The sequence below is a fragment of the Lampetra planeri genome, chromosome 53 (assembly GCF_965212315.1).
Source record: "Lampetra planeri chromosome 53, kcLamPlan1.2.h2, whole genome shotgun sequence".
NCBI lineage: Eukaryota > Metazoa > Chordata > Hyperoartia > Petromyzontiformes > Petromyzontidae > Lampetra > Lampetra planeri.
In genome coordinates this window covers 5,671,865-5,693,372 of record NC_136159.1, presented here as the reverse complement: position 1 = coordinate 5,693,372, position 21,508 = coordinate 5,671,865, and the positions used below count along the sequence as shown (strand labels likewise).

Below are 21,508 nucleotides of genomic sequence, written 5' to 3'. Positions count from 1 at the left end.
CAACGGCACAGTCTGCAAAGGCTAAGAGGCGTTATAGGTAAGGGGGGGATATTTGTCTGTACGGGGAGCGGTGGCGCAGTTGTTAGCGCGCTGCGTTACGAACCCGGCAACCCGAGTTCGATTCCCGCTCACGGCCAACACAAGCGACGACTGTGACTCGGTCCTGGGACTCAGCCTCAAATGAGACAAAGGCGGTTGGGCGTGGTGCTGGCCACCCACCCCCTCGTATGCCGTACCGACCTTCATAGGTGCTACTTGTGAACAGCACTTGCCCCAACAGTCTGTTGAGGCTATGCCGGGGTGATCTTTGTCTTTGTACACGCATCTGCCCGTGTTCCTAAATATCCCAACTCCACCACCAAAACCTCCACACCCAGAAGTTGTGGTTTATGTTTTCCCTGACCACGCGGAGGCACTGCTGCGAACCACGACGACAACAGCATCATCGGCCATCACCCACGCACAAACACTCACATGGCAACAAATTGTTGACTCGGCTCACAACGTTCCCTTTTTTACAAACACCTGCTTTACTTAGCCTCTGGACACAGAGAATGTAATAATTGTAATGGGTTGCTTGCCAAAAATATCTTAGTTTTTTTTTTCTTTTACATTTTGCGTAAGAGTGTTCGAGTGGGTTTTCGTCCCTTGCTGCAATTTTTCCCTTTCGGGTTCATCCCGTCTGTGACGTCCGCCCCTACGTCTACTCCCTGTCGCCCCTCTGCGACGCGACGCTTCGCGTTGCCAAACGGCCCGCGGCAGTGGATACTGCACAACTACTTTCGAGGGCATCTCGAGCGAGCGTTCTATCCGCTTTTGCGTACCCTCGCTCTGCGTTACGAGGGCAATGTCTGTTGCACGACAAGACGGAAGCACGCGTGGGATTGCTCTGGGAGACAGGGAGAGAAACACACGTTGGAGGGAACTTATCCAAATTGCACAAAATATTGGCCAGACTTACCAATAGACTTTGGGCAAGACCAGGGCCAGATGAAGTTTTTTGTAGGCCCTAGGCACTTCTGTTTTGTTCATACATTTCTACAGTTTGTACTGCTGCCCTTGTTACTACCGCCGCTGTCTCCGATCAAGCGCAGGACAACAACGATCGTCTTCCCTTGCGCTACTCTCTATCGAGAATGAGATTGCGCGAAAAACACCATTTGAAGATGTTATTGCTAATTTATCAATGATTTTTTTTCTTTTCGAAAAGTTAATCTCCGGTGTTAATTTCTCTCTCACCTTGTGAAAAAAAACTACTGACATTGACATAACTCACGATTTAATTTGTTTTATTTTATACCTACTGTACGTGACTTTACCGAAAGAACCAAAGAGTATGGATCCCTGCAGTCACGAAAACTTCAAATCTAGAATGACTCTGCCTCTTTGTATAAAACACTGTGCCTAGCCTTGCTTTATAAATATATGTATTCAAGAAGATATCTTGGTTACATTTTTCTTATCATACAAACAAAAACAACATGGTAAAAATGTTTTTTCCCTAGGCCTTTTACTTTTCGTAGGCCCTAGGCACGGTGTCTACTGTGGCCTTTTGGGTAATACGGCCCAGGGCAGGATCCACCGCATAGAAGGGATGATGGCGGGTAGACTGCACGACTAGGGCTGAACGATGAATCGATTTAAAATCGAAATCGTAATTTGAAACAATGCAATTAGCAAATCGCAAAAGCTGCGATTTTTTGCGATTTGAAAAGTCCTATTACTTTCTTCTTGGAATTGTTTTATTTTTTATAATTATTATAACTTTATTTATTTAACTTCACAATTGTTCTATGTTTCATTGTTCTATTTCAATTATAATATTTTAATAAATACATATTGGAAGCAATTAATATCTTTTAAATTCTCATCCTTGCATTAGAATATAGAGAGCAGTTCATATTTTGATGGTATCATGTGATAATGCTCCATCACATGTTTTACATCTATTACATAGTGAATATTGAACGGAAGCTGAACTTAAAAAAATGTAATCGCTAACGCAATATCTGTCAGAAAAATCGCAATGGGATATTTTCCCCAAATCGTTCAGCCCTATGCACGAGTGACGGATTTTTTTTTTACTTTCAGAGCTGGAATTTTGGATAAATTGAGTGCGGAACTAAAACTTAATGCGTTTTTTTTTTTACAATAATTGGTGACCAGGGTTGTCACCATCGCATAATGACGCTTGACGACGCGGTTGGATCACAGGCAGCGGCTGAAACCGGGATTCTAACCCAGGATTCTAACCCAGGATTCTAACCCAGGATTCTAACCCAGGATTCTAACCCAGGATTCTAACCCAGGCTCTCGGCGTCTCTGACCGTCTGGCCCGCCCGGTCACCTTTTAAGTGAAACTGTTTAAACCGCTGCGGCGATATTAATCGGCAAACGTGTGAGTCACAGTGTGTGGATGAATTCGGGTGTGGCTGAATGTATGAATGAATGGTGATGTATTTAATAGATTACAGGCTTTTGAGCCAGCCCTTAACACCAGCCAACTAGATGCAACACGCTTGAAAACAGGATAATCCTTCACCTCGGCTATCAAAAATATTGCCAACACACGTTCCTATTTTTAACCACGTGCCATTTGCTTTTTTTTTTAATAACATCATGTAATGCTATGTCCAGCTACTTGATTTATGGGGCACACGCGCGCGCCCACGCACGCAAAAGTCAAAGAGACCCTCGGGGCAAGCACCTGTTATGGGCTGGATGGCACACACGGGATGGTTGGCATGGCCAGGACCCTATCCGGCCGGTCGCCCTTGTCCCCCCCAAAAGCTAAATTCGCACACCATTTCAGGATGAGTTGGACACCTCGTGCCCCGGCACAAGTTCTAATACTTTCCTGCCCGCTGTAGGGCAGGTAGTACGAGAACACGGGAATCTGACTCGCGCGTCACCAGCATCGGAGGAGAGCAGCGCTTGAACAAACTGTGCCACCCAATATGGAGGTCTCCGTCAGCCAGAACTAGGACCCATATTTGTTTCTGGGTTAGGCCACGAGTTGGTATTATGCCCAGATGATTGTCATGAACTCTCTCCATCGCTACCGTTGAGGAAGAGCAATCTTGTGGTGGACGGTTACTGACAAGAATCTTCGCGTCAAACTACTTGAACGTGGCCTTAGCCCAAAAACAAACATGGATAACTGTGCCACCTATTGCACACGCCTACACTCACACACACACACCCGTGGCAGCCCACGCTGTCTGGAATGTGGCCATCATCGTCCCCACTGCTGCTGCTGTACATTCACCGCCAGTGGCGTTCAGTCTACGCCAGTGTTGGCAACCTGCAGCCCGTGGGCCGTATGCATCCCGTAGGGCCTCTTGTGGTGGTGGACTGGTCTCAGTGGGCCTAGGGTGATGCATGTACGTATGATGCATGTATGTACGTATGATGTATGTATGTTGTATGTACGGTAGCGGCAGCATAGCAGTTGGCGCGCCGCACTACGAACCCGGCCAGCCGAGTTCGATTTGCGCTCACGGTGACGATTATCTAAACCGGTCCTGGGCTTCCCCTAGATCGACTCAGCCTCAAATGAGTACCTGGTGCGGTGTGTAAACATCGCCTTGAGCGAGACAAAGGCAGCCGGGCGTGGTGTTGGCCACCCACCCCCTCATGTGCCGTGCCGGCTCTCATAGGTGCTCGCTAACGGCACTTGCCTTAACAGTCTGTTAAGGGCTATATAGGGGATCTTTGTCTTTGTTTGTATGTACGGTATATATGTTGTATATGTATGATATATGCATGTTGAACTTATTTTCGCACTGTACCTAGCCAACCGTGCTAATCAGAGGTGCGATGGGGTCGTGGTTAGTGCACAATCACGATGTCAAGCCTGCGGCCCACTGAGATGAAGGAGGGACGCTCACATGGCCCGCTAAACTCGTCAAGGTGCTCGACACTGACTCATAAGAGGCACTTGAAGGCCCCACCTCCTTCGCGCGGCGTTACGAATTGCATCGTTGCCGTAATTGTTGTTGTTGTTGCTTGTCGCGTTTTGTTTCGCTTCCGCTCGTGCGCTCGGCTGTTCCAGGACATCTCGCTTATCTGGCGCGCTCGCTCTTTTTCGCGCCACGTTCGCCGGCGAGCGCCGCGAGGTACGGCGCTTAATCATCCACCGGGTTTTATTGCGGTGCCATCATCCATCGTCGGGGTGGGTGGGAAACTGTGAATGTGGGGAGGAGAAGGAAGAAAAAAGAGTTCCGCTTCGAGCGACGCGACCGAAACTTAGCGAGCCGTCGGAAACGATGGTGACCTAAAAGCGATCGTCGCTCCTCGGGAATCGATTGTCGAAGTTCGAAATCCGTGCCTTCCCCATCATCGAGTCCGCTCCAAAAATCGAACCGGATTGTTTGGCGATACCGCGTGGGCGGCGGTGCACAAGCACAAACAACAACGACAACAACTAAAACTCGTCAGCAACGCTGCCCCAAAAAGTTCACAGCAGGCGACGTGTCTCGCAATGGCCCTCTGAACCCAGTAAACATTCCGACGTTGGCATGTGGTTGCAACCGTCGGCCAAAAATTGGCCCAACATTGGCACAACGTTGGGCCCAACGTTCCGTGTTGATTCGAAGAGGAGGCCAGCGAGGCCAAGGTGAGGCAACGGTCTCCTCCCGGACCGGATTTGACGCGCACGCGAGCGAACGTTTTAGCGGCACGGCGTGTCCCGCCGTGATCGGTGGCAGCGACAGCACCGGGCAGCTGGGCTCCCACCGGTCACACCGTGCAGCGGTGACTAACAATGCCAAAATTAGCAACCCTAGCCTGAACATTTATGAATTACTCAGCCCCCTCACCACCACAGCCTCCGTCCGCTCAGCAGCATGAGCGGGTGCACCGCAGTTAGCAGTTTCGGCAGGTCGCGTGTGGTGGTGGGGTAAAGCGTGGGTGACCGCACCTCTCTCGGCTTTGTCGCCGGCGCGGAAGAGTTATCACCGCCGGTGCCCTCTAGGGTGCCTCTCTCATAGCCCCCCCCCCCCCCTGAGCAGCGTCGCCAGCAGCGTCGCAAGGGGTCACCTCGCAGGGGCCGCACCTTTTTTATGTTTCGGGGGCGATAAAGGAAAAACTCGGGACGAAAGCAACGGCGAGCAGGAGCCATTTCGGAAACGTTCGTTTGAAACTCCGCCAAACATTCCTGCATTTGATTTCTTTAATTTCTTCCTTTAAATGAGAAAAATCTGTCTTGGGGGGACGGGGGAAGGGGGGCCCTAGAAAGAAGATCATGGCAATTAGCGTACAGTAAGCGCTCACGGCACGGAACGCGATTGCCTTGCCGTGCGTTTCCAGCCGCCAGATTTGCGTCGTCCCGAACCACAAAGAGCGCCGTTCTTCCCTTGAGACGAGCACGCGCTGGAACACAAATCCACGGCACACCTCACGCGCGTTTTGACTTTTGCAAAAATTAAATTCCAAATCTCGCCGTTTTCCCTCCACCCCCCCCCCCCGACATCGATTAAAAGAGAGCTCCGCTGAACCGACACAAAGCGTGGGCAGCAAAGGGCAGCGCAGAAATGCCCATTGTTGTGCAGTACTCCTATGGTGCCACGTCCACACTTATCTGCCTTCACCAAAACCTGCAATTAATCGCTCGGGTGACAAGGTAATTAATGAGTTGGCAAACGATCCCTACGCCCCGCACAGCGTGGGGAGGCCTTCATCCAGCAGTGGATTGGCGGAAGGGTTCATGCAGTACGTAAATGTACACATTGCACTTAAGAGGCATAGAAGAGAGATGCATGCTGGGGATGACACTGAGAGAGACACAAAGTGGAACACGTGGATCAGAGGACAAACGCAAGGCAGAGACATCGCATTGACCGTGAAGGAAAGTGAGTGGGCTCGGACAGGACACGTCATGGCTGGAAGGGATGATGATGATGATGATGATCCATCATGATGATGATGATCGTCATCATCATGATGGATGAGACTAGTTATAGTGTCAGCCAAAGAGGAGGGAATAAGCCCCAAAGCACGTTGACGTGCGGAGATGGAGCGATGAGATCGGTGCGATGGATTGCGCATGAGCGAGACAGAGTGTGGCATCGCAGGATCGCAATGGACGGCGCCGGCGTGGGGAGGCCTTCATCCAGCAGTGGAGAAAACATGACCGGTGTATTCCGTGCTCCGCTGAAGCTGACTGTGTCCGTTCGGAACTGGGTGGATGTCTTCATGTAGATCGGGCGATTGTAATGAGCAGCCGTGCCGGTGTTTCATGGATTTTAATGATTATTTATTTTCGTCCTCCTCCTCCTTATGGGAGATGACTAACGAGGGGAGGCTCAGGCACGCGGGGTGGGTCTGTGCGGAGCTGGGGGCAGGATGTGGATACAAAGACAAAGATCCCCCTTGTAGCCTACATAGGCTGTTGGGGCAAGTGCTGCTGGCAAGTACCCACTGAAACTCAGCACGCTTGCACGAGGGGGTGGTGTGTGTCAAGCACCACGCCCGGCTGCCTTCGTCTCCCCTTACCAGGCACCCATGTAAGGCCGAGTGGATGCTGATAATCCTCACTGATGTTGGCCGTGGCCAGGAATCAAACTCGAACTGGCAAGTTTGCAGTGTGCGGTGAGCTAACCGCCGCGTCACCGCTCCACCCACGGATTAGACATACAGCACAAAGAGTTCCCCCGTATAGCCTGCATAGGCTTTTGGGACAAGTGTTGTTAGCGAGTACGGTGGCACGACGGATTGGCGTGCCCGGCGCCACGCTCGGCCACCTTTGTCTCTCCAATGCTACGCAAAGAGAGACGCACGCGCGGAATAAGAGAGAATTTTCTTTTTCAAAATTTCGCCGGGGCTTTTTTTGTTGTTGATTTTTTTTTAACGCCGGCTTTTGGTGAAAATCCCACAATGCATTCGCAACGCTCGGAACAATCCGACGATCGTTGCGACGAGCAGCAGCAGCAGCAGTGCGCGCGTGAGAGCATTGTTAATTGTTATTTATTTCAATTTTCGTCTTAAACTTTTTTTCTCTCTCTCTCTTCTTCTCTCGTGTGTGTTCCATAACTGCGGGTACTTAGGCAGAAAAAAAACACACCCTTTCCTTCCCTTATCCCGATCCCATTTGCGGCCGGATTTTTTTTTTCCACTTTCGTGACCTCCGCCCGCTAAAAATAGCTCGGGCGTCCGAGCTAAAAATAGCGCTGTGCCCTTGGTTGGGATTTTTTTCTCCCTCTCTCTGGCTCTCTCTCTCTGGCGTGGGTGGGTGGGGGGAAACGGCTGGGATTGTGTTTAAAGAAAAAAATACACGAAAGAGTGACGCAAGGAAAGGGAGGTGTGGGGCGGGGAGGTTTGTGCGGGGTGGAGGAGGAAACTTGTCAAGACTTAAACCGACGTTAAAGAAAACTCGACCTTCACTCTCCGTCTCTTGGTCTAATCACGCTTAGCCGCCGATCGCGACGTAGAACCCTCGTCGCGGCGAACGCGCGCCGCCGCGAGCCGCGTCCAACACTTTCCGTACCGTCGGGTAAAAATAAAATAAAAGATGTATTTTTGTTTATTGCATTTCAACGCGAGCCCAATAAAGAGCATAAGCCGCGAGGCGGTCGGGGCGGGTGGGGGTACAAAAAATCTGCAGGGACCTCACCTGGGTTTCAAGTGGGCCCACTCACCCACCGCCCCACCGAGTGGTGAGGGGCGTACCTTCCCGTCTTTAAAGTTAGCCGATTCTGTTTGGGCCCTTTTCCTTCAACCACTTTTAATCATTATCCGCACTTGACCGCAGAGGTCGCAATCGGGTACCTGTACCCTACCCAATACCCGGCTACCCGTACCCGGCCGGGTACGGGTACCCGTTTGCGACCCTAGTGCGGCCGGGTACGGGTACAGGTAGGCCGTGAGTAACTGGTGAGTAACAGTTTGTCACTGATTTCGGGTAGGGTACGGGTAGGGTACGAGTACCTGTACCTGGCCGGGTACGGGTACCCATTTGCGACCCTGGTGCGGCCGGGTACGGGTAAGGAATCAAAACCCATTTGCGACCTCTGCTTGGCCGACGACGTCTTCCGGTGCCTTCCTTGACTCTCTCCGGGCTCAGGCGTTCGTTTGCAGCTGAGCAAGGCCCCCTTGTGGGGCCGATCTCTCGCTACGAGGAGGGCCAACAGCCCCAAGGGTGACCGCGGCCCAAGACTGTCGGCAGTCGCTGGCAAGTTACCGGGACATCGCAGGGCGGGAAGGGGAAATGGATGGGGGTGTCAATTCGGGGAAGCCCAGAGCTGGACGCAAAGCGCGGCGCTGTTCAGGGAAACGGCCCGCGGAAACAGATCTCACGCAACTACTTCTGAGATTACTTCCAAGTGATCTTCTGGACGCACAACGCATTGGCACGTTTCCTGTCCGGCGCCTTCCTGCAAAGTAATGCTCGAGTCTAGCAACATGAAGTGAAAAACAAATTCAGCGTGACTGATTTTGTTGTTGTTGTGCGCTCATTAGTGGCCGGGCTGAGGCCACCAACTCAGTGCACCTGAGAACCCATTTTAATCTGCGGTTGATGGCCGGCTTAATGAAACCCAGGATCTCAGTGGTCCCAGCTCAGTGTCTCTGATCCTCTTCACCAATTCTGTGACCTCGAGCCCTTTGCCTGTTGGTGTCTATGGGAGTCTACGGGTCACCTTGAGCGCGCTTCTGTCTCCCGGTGGCAGCGGTCATGAACATCGTCACGCTCGATGAGAACTCGGCCGCTCGTTGTCACCGCCGACAGAGAAAACACCGAGCGGACTAATGTTTTCGTCGCAAACGAGCGCGTCGGTGAAAGTTATCGCCGGTGGACGCAGTAAACATGCAATCTTATTGGTTCTTTCGGTAAAGTCACGTAGAAGGAAAATAATAAAATAAAAAATATATGTTTTATTTTTATTATTTTTTTTCTACGTGACTTTGCCGAAAGAACCAAGAAGATGAATCCCTGCAGTCACGAAAGCTTTAAATCGAAAAATAAACATGCATTGTTCGGCCAACGTTGGCATGTGATTGGAACCGTTGGGCCCGACGTCGGCCCAGCGTTCCGTGATCACTGGGGAGGATCCGCGCTTTGGTGGGTAAGCCGTAGTCATCGTCACGCTTGGCGGCGGTTCGCCCGCTCATCGCCGCCACTGTCGACTTGAAATGTTAATAGAAACTCGCGAAAATGATTGCTCTTGCCGGCGCAGGGAACGAACACACGGGCGGGCGAACGCACGAAACAAACGCGCAGAAAACTCCGCGGAATGGCAAGCGCGTCCGGCTAAGGAGGCACAGTAACCGCTAAAAAAGCACACACGCGCAGAAACTACGACAAAAAAAATGTTCATTTTGATCGCTGAAAAGAAAAAAAACCGTCAGCTTTCTTTGTCTTCTTTGGACACGAATTTGCGAGTTTCCGATACCAGGCTAAGTGTTGTGTTTTCTTTGGCCTCTGGCACTGCCTCTCTGTGGTCAGTTGGGGGGGGGGGCAGGGAATTTAACGGGAACACACGTTGGTGCGTGCGTGAGTCTGTGCGTACGTGAGTGTGCGTACGTGAGTCTGTGTGGGGAGCGGTGGTGCCGCGGTTAGTGCGCTGCGCAACGAGCCCGGCGACCCGAGTTCGATTCCCCACTCATGGCCAACACCAAATGACGATGATCAGAACCGGTTCTGGGCCTCTCCTAGGTCGACTCAGCCTCAAGTGAGTACCTGGTGCGTTGTGTAAGCATCGCCACTGGGGAGACAAAGGCGTCCGGGCGTGATGTTGGCCACCCACCCCCTCGTGTGCCGTGATGGCCTTCATAGGTGCTCGCTAACAGCACTTGCCCCAACAGTTTGTTAAGGCTATACGGGGGATCTTTGTTTTTGTCTTTGAGTCCGTGCGTGTATGCGTGAGTCTGTGCGTGTGTGAAGTGCGCACGTGGCCGTGGCTGCGCCGTTCCCGTGCTGCTCTTTCCCAGGTGTTGCACACTGAGTTTTTTTTCCAGCGGAGGAAATGACGCCCGTAGATGCTTGGAGAAGAAGTGTGTGTGTGTGAGTACACGTGTCCGAGTACATATGCGTGCTAGTACGCATACGCGCGATTACGACCCGAGTTCGATTCCCGCTCACGGCCACCACCAACGACATCGACGATTATCTGAACCGGTGCGGGGCCTCCCCCTAGGTCGACTCAGCCTCAAATGCGTGCCCGGTGCAGTGTGTAGTAAACATCATCCCTGGCGATAACAACGGTGGCCGGGCTTGGTGCTGGCCACCCATCCCCCTCGTGCGCCGTGCCAGCCTTCAGCGTAGGTGCTGCTGAGTGCCCCAACAGTCTGTGGGAGCGTGTGGAGACGTGACCCCTTTGATATTGTGGTCTCTTGAACGTGGGGTTGCTGGGGTTGGTTCCACGTTGTGCGCAGTGCCGGATTATCCTAGTCGCAAAAGTAGTTACATATGCTACGGGCCCCGTACTTTGAAGGGCCCCACGCTAAATGCTTTCAAGCTGTCACTCCCGGTTCAGTGATTCTGCACTTGCTCTATTACTATAGTACTATACCGCCTTCAACTTTTTACGAACGACTGGGTGTTCAAGGTTAGCGATTTGTCGTATTACCTGGCTGTATAGCAAATGAAAAAATACAATTACTTTACTGTGCGAGTTACAAATGTGCGTTTTAATATTTATGTGTTTTTCGGGCCCCTTTATAACATCTGCTACAGGCACCACACTCGCTTAATCCGGCACTGGTTGTGTGGTTGGGTGGGGGGCGTTGGTGGGACAGGGCTGGGGGGGGGGCACCATCCCAACAAGCCTGAGACCCCCCCCACCACCATCCCCCCCGGCTACTGGACCAGACTCTTGTTATGTAAATACGTGCAACATGTGTTGAACATTTTTTTTTCCGTTGTGAAGGCACGGCCGAATTGCAGCTACACCGCCGAAAATTCCTTTTTGCCACACTTCCGTTGCAGATAACGGCGCCACAGAGCGGGAATTGGCGATGGTGGAGTGGGGAAGGGGTGGGGGGGGGCGGGGTTTTGGGGAGGTGTGAGGGGGCCCAGGCCGGGTTTGACCAAAGTTCACGGAATTTCGCGTTGAAAGTTCTGGCTGGTGACGAACGGCTCGCACGGCAGTAACGAACTCGGCTTTCGAGCAACGAAGACAAAGATTACTCTTCTTGGTTCTTTCGGTAAAGTCACGTATAAAGAGAAAATAAGAAATGTAATACTAGCATACGACGTTTCGATTGCAACACAAGCAATCATCATCAGGTATAAATGAAATAGAAACACAAATCTAGTATACTTAGAAATGTAATGTAATACAACATAACAGTCAACACCCTACCTGGTTGATTATGTTCTTCCTGAGAATGCTAAATTTGAGAGAGAGATACATAGAGAGAGAACTATGTTTGTTCTCTATGTATCTCTGTGATATTTGTCTGCTTATATGTCTGTCTATATGTCTCTGGTTCTGTGTGTTATCTCTCTCTCAAATTTAGCATTCTCAGGAAGAACGTAATCAACCAGGTAGGGTGTTGACTGTTATGTTATCCGACTCTCTGTTGTATTACATTACATTTCTAAGTATACTAGATGTGTGTTTCTATTTCATTTATACCTGATGACGATTGCTTGTGTTGCAATCGAAACGTCGTATGCTAGTATTTAATTTATTATTTTCTCTTTATACGTGACTTTACCGAAAGAACCAAAGAGTCATTCCTGCAGTCACGAAAGCTCCAAATTAAGTTTAAAGACAAAGATCCCCGCCGCGTGGCCTCTAACAGGCTGTCGGGGCACGGTGCTGCTAGCGAGTAGCACCTACGAAGGCCGGCACGGCACACGGGAGGGTGGGTGGCCAGCACCACGCCTGACCGTCTTTGTCTCGCCAGGAGCAATGTTCACACCTCACCAGGTACTCATTTGAGGCTGAGTCGACCTAGGGGGAGGCCCAGGACCGGTTCAGATAATCGTCACCGGTGTTGTTGGCCGTGAGCGGGAATCGAACTCCGGTTCGTAACGCAGCAGGCTAACCACTGCGCCACCGCTCCCCACGCTCACTGGGTCACTGTCGCTCTGCTCGTTTCCCATCAAACAACGTATCTGGTGATTACCGCTGCTACTGCTTCAACGGCAGTGGTGGTTCGCAAACAATAACAACAACCCAACACATTCGTCAATCAAACCTCACTTCTCAACAGGCTCCGGTCTTAAAATGAGGCCTCTCCCCACCCGTGCCTTGAATTATTATCCTCCACTAAAACTTCGAACAAACGTGCAGTTCAAATAGTAACTCGGTAAGTCTACAAGCAAAACCGTTATTTAGCTTTCATCAGTGAATGAAAATATGTTTCATAAGGCAACGCTTCGGGAAAACGTATACTGTTGAGAAGGGCTGATTGCCCAAAACGTTTGCCCGCTCGTAAAATATTTTCCTTCGAAGGCCACGCGGCGATATCGGCGCGGGCGCAAGCGACGTCTGCAAACGGAAGGCGGCGTCGTTGACGCCACGGCGGTGAGGCGATAAGTCTCCGCTGGTCGTCGGTTCGGGGGGATTCAGAACAGTGGCAGGCAAACGTCAAAGGGGGCTTTAGACGTTTTGGGTAATTCGGTGAGGGGGCCGATATGACGGAGCGCCGATGAATCGCCTGTTAGCGATTCTTCAGGGCCGTGTGACGCCCGTTGGAATCGCCTCGTTGCAGACACTGGGGTCTGCCATGTCCACTATGGTGTTTCAAGACGAATCAATCAAATTGCGACCCTGAATCGTGATTATTTATCGGATGAGCCAGGGGGCGGAGGGAGTGAGGAAGGGAGGGGGGAGCAATTGTTCGACCTGGAATTATCTCGGTAAAAAAAAATACTGCAAAAATTCGGAATTAATTCCAGTCCTAAGATGCATATGCAGTGCTCAACTAAATATACTTTTGAACTTTGTAACGCATTTAACACTGGGTCATTTGCATGTTAGGGAGGTAACTCTTTACGCTGTTACATTAAATGTACACAAAAGCTTGAATTATGAAAGCATAAGATAACTTGCATGGTGGAGTGGCGGCGCAGTGGTTAGCGCACTGCACTACGAACCCTCACACGCCGCCTGAGTTCGATTCTCAGCCAGGGTTTAACGCGAGTGGCCGAGCGACCCCGAACCGGTCCCGTGCATCCCCCTACCCCGCGATAACGGCACGGTGAAGTATGGTGAAACAACCCGCCCACTACGGACACGGCGCAGGAGAAGCCTCCATCTCGGCAGCGGAGAGACCGCGAGCTCCCCGCAGCACGCGGCTCCAGGGAGCATCGAGCCATCATCGGCGCTCACCTCCCCCTGCAGAGCCACAGTAGTGGAAATTCCACATTCCCTACGGACGGCGGGCGAGTCTCTCCATAGGGGGTATTCATTTTTATGGACACCCCGGAGCTTTGACGTGGGCCAAGTCAACCCTCACAAAAGCGGGATTCGAACTCGCGACCTCTCTCAGATCGCGAGCCGCTCGCTCCCACCACCGAGCCACAGCACCCCCACCCACCCACACACCCACCCACCTACCCACCCACCTACCCACCCACCCATCCACCTACCCACCCACCTACCCACCCACCTACCCACCCACCCATCCACCTACCCACCCACCCATCCACCTACCCACCAACCCACCCACCTACCCACCCACCTACCCACCCACCTACCCACCCATCCACCTACCCACCCACCTACCCACCTACCCACCCACCCATCCACCTACCCACCCACCCATCCACCTACCCACCAACCCACCCACCTACCCACCCACCTACCCACCCACCTACCCACCCACCCACCCACCCACCAACTCACCCACCCACCTACCTACCCACCCACCCACCTACCCACCCACCTACCCCCCCACCTACCCACCCACCTACCCACCTACCCACCTACCCACCCACCCACCTACCTACCCACCCACCCACCTACTTACCCACCCACCTACCTACCCACCCACCAACCTACTCACCCACCTACCTACCCACCCACCCACCCACCTACCCACCCAACTACCCACCCACCTACCCACCCACCCACCTACCCACCAACCTACCCCCCCAACTACCCCCCCCCCCACCCCAGGGCCCCCGTTAGCAAGCGCCGGCGAGAAGCGATGAATCCACAAACTGACGCTGGACCGTCACTCACAGCATCTGGAGAGGTTCTCAGCAACCCAGCCTTGCCCCTGTCCTGCCTCGACTTGCCCCCATGTGCTACCACCCCCCTCCACACCACACCCCCCGCCCCCGTGTCCCTCGTGTGCCAATGCTGACCCGTGGCACAAGCGCAGCCCTGGCTCCGTGAGTGCCAATTCCCCATCGGCCCCCTTCTTCGCTGCCCGCCTGTCGCCTTGTATGGTCATGCGAGCGAGCAGCCGAAGGGATGTGGTGCAGCGGTGGGAGGCAGGGGGGCAGTGGATGGATGGGAGGGAGGGAGGTTTGACGGGAGGGGCGGTGGTGGTGGATGTTGTTGATGGTGGGAGTCGCTCGCTCGCTCGTTCGCTCACTCACTCACTTGATCACCAGGTTTTTGCTCTCAATTGCTCACTAGCTCACTTGGATGTTGATGGCGGTGGGAGTCGCTCGCTCGCTCGCTCATCGACACACTCGCTCGCCGCTCGCTCACTCATTCACTCTCTGGCATGGATATTGTTGGCATTGATGGTGATGACGGTGGTGGGTGATGATGAGTGTGGGTGGGTGGGTGTGGGTGAGTGTGGGGGCGTGTGGGTGGGTGTAGGTGGGTGGGTGTGGGTGCGTGTGGGTGGGTGTGGGCGGGTGTGGGTGAGTGTGGGTGGGTGTGGGTGGGTGTGGGTGGGTGTGGGTGAGTGTGGGTGGGTGTAGGTGGGTGTGGGTGGGTGTGGGCGAGTGTGGGTGGGTGTGGGTGAGTGTGGGTGGGTATGGGTGAGTGTGGGTGTGGGTGGGTGTGGGTGAGTGTGGGTGGGTGTGGGTGGGTGTGGGTGAGTGTGGGTGGGTGTAGGTGGGTGTGGGTGGGTGTGGGTGAGTGTGGGTGGGTGTGGGCGAGTGTGGGTGGGTGTGGGGGCGTGTGGGTGGGTGTAGGTGGGTGGGCGTGGGTGAGTGTGGCTGGGTGTGGGTGAGTGTGGGTGTGGGTGGGTGTGGGTGAGTGTGGGTGAGTGTGGGTGGGTGTAGGTGGGTGTGGGTGGGTGTGGGTGAGTGTGGCTGGGTGTGGGTGAGTGTGGGTGGGTGTGGGTGGGTGGGTGTGGGTGGGTGGGTGAGTGTGGGTGGGTGTGGGTGAGTGTGGGTGAGTGTGGCTGGGTGTGGGTGAGTGTGGGTGGGTGTGGGTGGGTGGTGGGTGGGTGTGGGTGGGTGTGGGTGAGTGTGGCTGGGTGTGGGTGAGTGTGGGTGGGTATGGGTGGGTGTGGGTGAGTGTGGCTGGGTGTAGGTGAGTGTGGGTGAGTGTGGGTGTGGGTGAGTGTGGTGGGTGTGGGTGAGTGTGGCTGGGTGTGGGTGAGTGTGGGTGAGTGTGAGTGTGGTGGGTGAGTGTGGGTGGGTGTGGGTGAGTGTGGGTGAGTGTGAGTGAGTGTGGGTGGGTGTGGGTGAGTGTGGGTGAGTGTGAGTGAGTGTGGGTGGGTGTGGGTGAGTGTGGGTGAGAGTTGGTGAGTGTGGGTGGGTGTGGGTGAATGTGGGTGCGTGTGGGTGTTGTTGCCCGTTGGCGGTGGGGCAGGGAGGTGTGAAGACAGGTGGCAAAACAGCTGAGGATGCCAGGGGGGGAGTGAAGGGGGTGCCGGGGGCTTTGCGATGTGAGTGACGGCGGTCTGGCTGTGTGGTTGGGGAGCTGCCATCGCGCGAGCGAGAGAGGTTATATGGGCACGATGGGCGCGCGGGACAGAACGCGACCGCGGCTGCCCGTGTACCCGGGCACGCACGCACCAATTAAGGCCGGCGCGACACACGAGGTGGGATGTGAGGACATCACCGTGCCCGGCCGCATTTGCGTCGTCAGTGCCGCCCCAGGTGCTCATTTTAGGCTAAGTAGATCTAGGGGAGAATCCAGGACCGGTTGAGATATTCGTCACACCGATGTGGGCCCCTGGTCGAGAATCGAACCCGCGGGTGGCTGGGTTTGTAGTGCGGCGCGCTAACCGCTGCACCGCCGCTCCGCGCAAAACACCAAAGATCTCAGAGCGTGCAGCATTTTGAGGCTGTCAGGGCAAGTGCTGTTAGTGAGTGTGCACAAACTCACGCTAACACACACAGTCACGCACACACACAGTCACGCACGCACACAGTCACGCACGCACACAGTCACGCACGCACACATCACACACGCAGTCACGCACACACACAGTCACGCACACACACATCACACACACACATCACACACACACACAACACACACACATCACACACACACATCACACACACACACAACACACACACACATCACACACACACACATCACACACACACGCGCATGCGACGAGGAGGAGCAGTTGCGTGCAACCGCGTGCCTAATTGCGCCGGAGGTTATTTATATATTTATTTATACGGCTATTTACTTCCTCCCCCCCCACCTGGTCTCTCTGGTGGCGGATAATTTTAGGCAGGACCCCCCCCACCCCCCCCAGCGGAGTGCGTGACCCTGGGCAGCATCGGCGGCAACGGCTCTCCCACCTCCCTCTGCCTAGCCCCCCCCCCCCTCATCACGACCCCCCCGAGACTCTCCCACCCCCCCCCCCCCTCTCTCGCCGCTTGCCCACTCGCTCCCCCCTCTTATCTCTCTGGCCGTACCTGTCCGTTTGAAGGTCAACCCCGCAGCCTGACCTTGCTCGAAGGACCGGTGAGGAGGGGAACGTGGGAGGGGTACGGGGAGGTGGCTAGGAGATGTTAACTACTTTGCCTGATATACAGGAGGTCGTGGGTTCGATTGCGACCCCTGACGCTTGCTGTATATTTGGAGTTTGCGTGTCTCTCTCTCATCATCATCACGGTGGCTAGGAGATGTTAACTACCTCGCCTGATATACAGGAGGTCGTGGGTTCGATCGCGACCCCTGACGCCTACTGTATATTTGGAGTTTGCGTGTCTCTCTCTCTCATCATCATCACGGTGGCTAGGAGATGTTAACTACCTCGCCTGGTATACAGGAGGTTGTGGGTTCCATCCCGACCCTGACGCCTGCTGTATATTTGTAGTTTGCGTGTCTCTCTCGCCATGGTCGCGTAGATTTTTCTCCGGGTCCTCCTGTTTTTCCCCTCCACGTTTAGAATCAACATCGCCACGCGTTCAGAGTATTTGGCTGCTGATATAAATGTCCACACGATGATAAGCGACTTCTCGTTGAGCTATCATTTGTGGCCAGATCGCTTCTGAAAAAGAGTTCCTAGAAAGCTCAGTGGGGCCTTACCTGGTAAAAAAAAACAAGCAGACAAAACTTGCCAGCAGTGGCGTGAGCGAGCAAGCGCTTTCAGGGGCTGCACCTTTACCTGTTCTACAAAGACGTCAGCACGACCGTTGGGTGCTCAGCTGCACGACGAATAATGACGATGCGGTCGGCCCCACTGTTAAGTGTCGTGCACTTTAAATATCATTCCAACACTTCTTGGACTTCATAAAGAATGTAAAAGGTGGGCTTCTGAGCCACCTCAGCCACCGCCACCCCCCGGCCGGCCGGCCGCTCCCACCACCACCGCCACCGCCGCCGCCGCCGCTGCGAGGCCGACTACGGCCGTGTCACTTCGTCCCGGCTCCAAAAAAAACCCCGAAAGTAACGTTTTGTCTGCACGACCTCGAGGCTTGCAAACGACAACGAGCGGACAGACCACGCGGCCCGTCGCGATCGCGTCGACGACGGCTAGGAACCACGGCGAAGGCCGCGACGCGTTTACGTGACCCCCCCAACCCCGCGCCGACCCTGCCGGGCCGACAGGCCGCGGCGCGCTGGAAAACAAAGTTCTAAAATAGACGAGCGGCGGACTCGCAGCCTTCGAACGGCGCTTCTGCGTCCCGCGTGCTGGCAAGCGGGCGTCGAAACTTCGGCTGAAAATACCGCGCCGGATCCTCTCTTACGCCGTCACCGTTGCCGAATCCTCGCGAAACCGATGTCGCCGCCTGGCGCTACGCAGAGCAAGGGCGGACGCCACGTGAAGTCTCTCTCCTCCAATGATGCCACGTGTTGTTTTTGTGACACGGATTGGACGCAACTCGACGAATGTACGAGGGAAGACATTTTTTTTTTAAACGCGAATTGGATGTAACGCGATCGAGTGAACGGCGCGAGTAGGAATAAGCGTCTTCTTGGTTCTTTCGGTAAAGTCACGTAGAATGGAAATAATAAAATAATAAAAATAAAACATAATAAAATAATTCTCACGACGTTTCGGCCACAACGCAAGCAGCCGTCCTCAGGTGAAGAACAGGTCTGTCGAGAAGTCATTCAGACTCTGTCTTGTGGCCGAAACGTCGTGAGAATTATTTCATTATGTTTTATTTTTATTATTTTATTATTTCCATTCTACGTGACTTTACCGAAACAACCAAGATGATGAATCCCTGCAGTCACGAACGCTTTAAATCGAAATTTAGGAATAAGTGGTCGTGCGGTTGTGTGGCTGCCTCGGCGTATTGCGTCACACGTGGCACTGGGATGCTGCTGGATGTGTCTAGATGCTACGCACGAGCCTCAAGTCTTCGTTCAGCCTGCGTACGCATCTCGCGTGTTATCACGGACTGTGATTGACTATATATTATTTATTATAACGCGATTTTCCCATCACGTGGTTTACTTCAGGAACGCAACTACCACGTTACAGGAGAACGGACTGTAAATACCAATTATTGGATTTCCACACCGATATTATCCCCGCGGCAGCGCTCGTTTAAGAGAGCGTGAAGTCTGAACCGATTCCGGACCGGTTCTGACTTTCTGGGACACGTGAGCAGAGCCACGATCGTTAAGCAAATGCTGTTGGGACTCCCGGATGCTATTGGCATGAGCACTCCACGCGAACCGCGGGGACCGTGTTCCCGACACGCAAAAAGCAGTGTCGTGCACAAACTCACCGTGCACCCGAAACGGAACATTATGGGTCAGAGCAGACATAAGTAGAACTCCGTTCCGTCTCTCCCCACGCAAATACAAATGTGTTTTATTCCATCAGCCTATTCGTCGGCTTTCCAGACCAATATTATCCTTGAGTGTTTTTTTTTAAGAGAGGAAAAAAAAACGCGGGGTAGCTGGGTAATTTCTGTTTCTGCTCTGACGAAGAGCCTTTGCCTTACATTTGTTTTTTTATATATATTTTTCAACAACTCAAGTAGATCTCGTTCTGTCCATCTGTAATGGGGGGGGGGGGGGGGGGGGGCGGGTGCACGCGGTGACCGTCGTGAAGATACTCTTAGGTTTTTTCGGTAAAGTCACGTAGGTAAAAAAATAGAAATAATAACAGAAATAAAATAATAAATCACGACGTTTCGGAGGCAAAACGTCGTGATTTATTATTTTATTTCTATTATTATTTCTATTATTTTGATTATGAATTTTTTCTTTTTTACATACGTGACTTTACCGAAAAAGCCTAAGAGTATGAATCCTTGCAGTCACGAAAGCTTCAAATCTAGAATCGTCGTGAAGATGATCCAGCATAGCCTAAACGTGAGCGCAACGTCGCGTTGCTACGATAGGTAGGACAGCGGCAAAATTGCCCCCTAACGTTGCCCCCAGGTGCTGCCCCAGGCACTGCCCCCAAGTGCTGCCCCCCAGCGGGCTGTTACCCCCGACGGCCGTATTGGCTTCGTGCCGCGGGTCGAGGTGACGCGTCTGCTCGGAACTCCTCTTGCGCAGCCGGCTCCGGTGCGTCGCCCCGGACGCTAAGAGGACGCTCTGCGGAATGGGATATCGCAGAAGTACATCTGAGGTCTCTTCGGGAGGGGGGGGGGCCTGGTGCTGTCCACACACTTTTATGGGGAGCACCCGCTGCGCTTTCCCACGCGCCTCCGCTGCTAGAGGGAAATGTTTGTCACGTTTTTGTTTTTAAAATTCTCAGAGCTGGAAAGTTAACGAATGTGATATGATGACCTGACTTGTGCGGTTGTTGGTGACCGGGTTGAGACCCGGCCTGCGTTCCAGGCTCACACCTGGATTCGAACCCAGGCTCTCAGTGGTGCTGGCTCTGTGACGGCAAACTAAATCGTGCCTCTCTCTGTGTCTCTCTCTCTCTTTCCGTGTGTCTCTGTCTCTCTCCCCGTTTCCCTCTGCGTCTCCATCTCCTACGTCGCTCTTTGCCCCCCTGCCTTTCGCCCCCCCCCTCTCTCTCCCGTATCTCTGTCTTTCTCTCTCTCTCCATCTCTCTCCCCCCGCCTCCGTCCGCGTCCCCGCATCTCCCTCCGTGCCCGCAGACGCTGCGCAAGAAGGGCATGAACGGGTGCGAGAGCCCCGAGGGCGACGTGGATGAGCTGCTCGGCCCGCACAGCCCCATGGGACAGGACAAGTTCCTACGCGACGACGGAGACATGACGGGGAGGGTGAGTTTCCCCCCCACCGCACCCACCCACCCCATCCACGTCAGAACATTTCCACATCAGTCGACGAATCTCTGCTGCTGCATCGTTCCCTCTCCCCCACGCCGACGACAAATCGGCGTGAAACGAAGCTAAAGAAATCAGTGCCCGGGTGGCGCTCCTCCGATCGGCCGTGCAACCACGAAGCGTCGGATCCTCGACTAATGTCGGCTTCCCAAGCGTGTGCGCGCGGATGTGTGTTTCCGGTGTGCGTCCGTTGTATGCGGTGTGTTCGCTTAACCCCCTCCAGCCACTAGAGGCGCTAACCATGCACAGCCAATGCCTGAGCCACGAGCCACCCAGTTGCAAAACATGCGCGTGTTTTGTCAAGGCAGGAACCAAGTTGACATTGGACGTTGGGCCGACGTGCGTCCAACGGTTGCAACGACAAGCCAACGTGAGCCCAACGTTGGCATGTTTACCAATCACGTTCGAGAAGAAGCGGATCCCGCAGAGCCACTACTTGAGATCCCATGAAGCGGACCTCTTCCGCACACAGGAGAGGGGGGGGGCAGCGCTTTCCCACCCGCTCTGCCGACAGAGAGCGAGGCTCGCCGCACGACAGTCGCACCGATATATTTTTTTTCGAATTGTTTCTCGGAAGCTGCAATTTTGGCCAAATTCAGCGCGTGACCAAGAACTTCCCGTCGCGCGACGTAATGCAAGCGGTCGTTGTTTTTTCTTTCACTACCACTATTACCGTGCCACCGCCCTGCGGGGCGTTCGGCGAATCTGAGGCTCTCCCTTCGGTTTGCGTGCGCATTCAAATAGCGGCCGGGCTGGTACCGCCACCGCCTGAGCACCCGGTTTAAACACGGGTGGCGGCTGAAACCCGCATCCGAGCCCAGGATCTCAGCGGTGCTCAGCGGCTCACGCGCTGTGACCTCTCCTGACCTCTGAGCAAGTCGGCCAGCTCCCCGTCTGGTTTTGTTGTTGTCGTGTAAAGCCAGAGATAGTCATTTTGCGGCGCCCCAACGCGGACCCTTGCATCTCCTCCACTCG

At 53.8% G+C, this 21,508-nt stretch overlaps 1 protein-coding gene across 4 annotated transcripts in view; it reads left to right on the top strand.

Moving 5' to 3' along the window:
* The window catches only part of LOC144734834 (myocyte-specific enhancer factor 2C-like), a 115,614-nt gene that overhangs the window by 73,642 nt on the left and 20,464 nt on the right, over positions 1-21,508 (top strand). For all 4 annotated transcript variants that reach the window (XM_078617234.1, XM_078617233.1, XM_078617235.1 and 1 more), the window contains one exon: positions 20,345-20,470. In XM_078617234.1, coding sequence (XP_078473360.1) covers positions 20,345-20,470 — 126 coding nt within the window. The remainder of the gene's footprint in view (positions 1-20,344; positions 20,471-21,508) is intronic.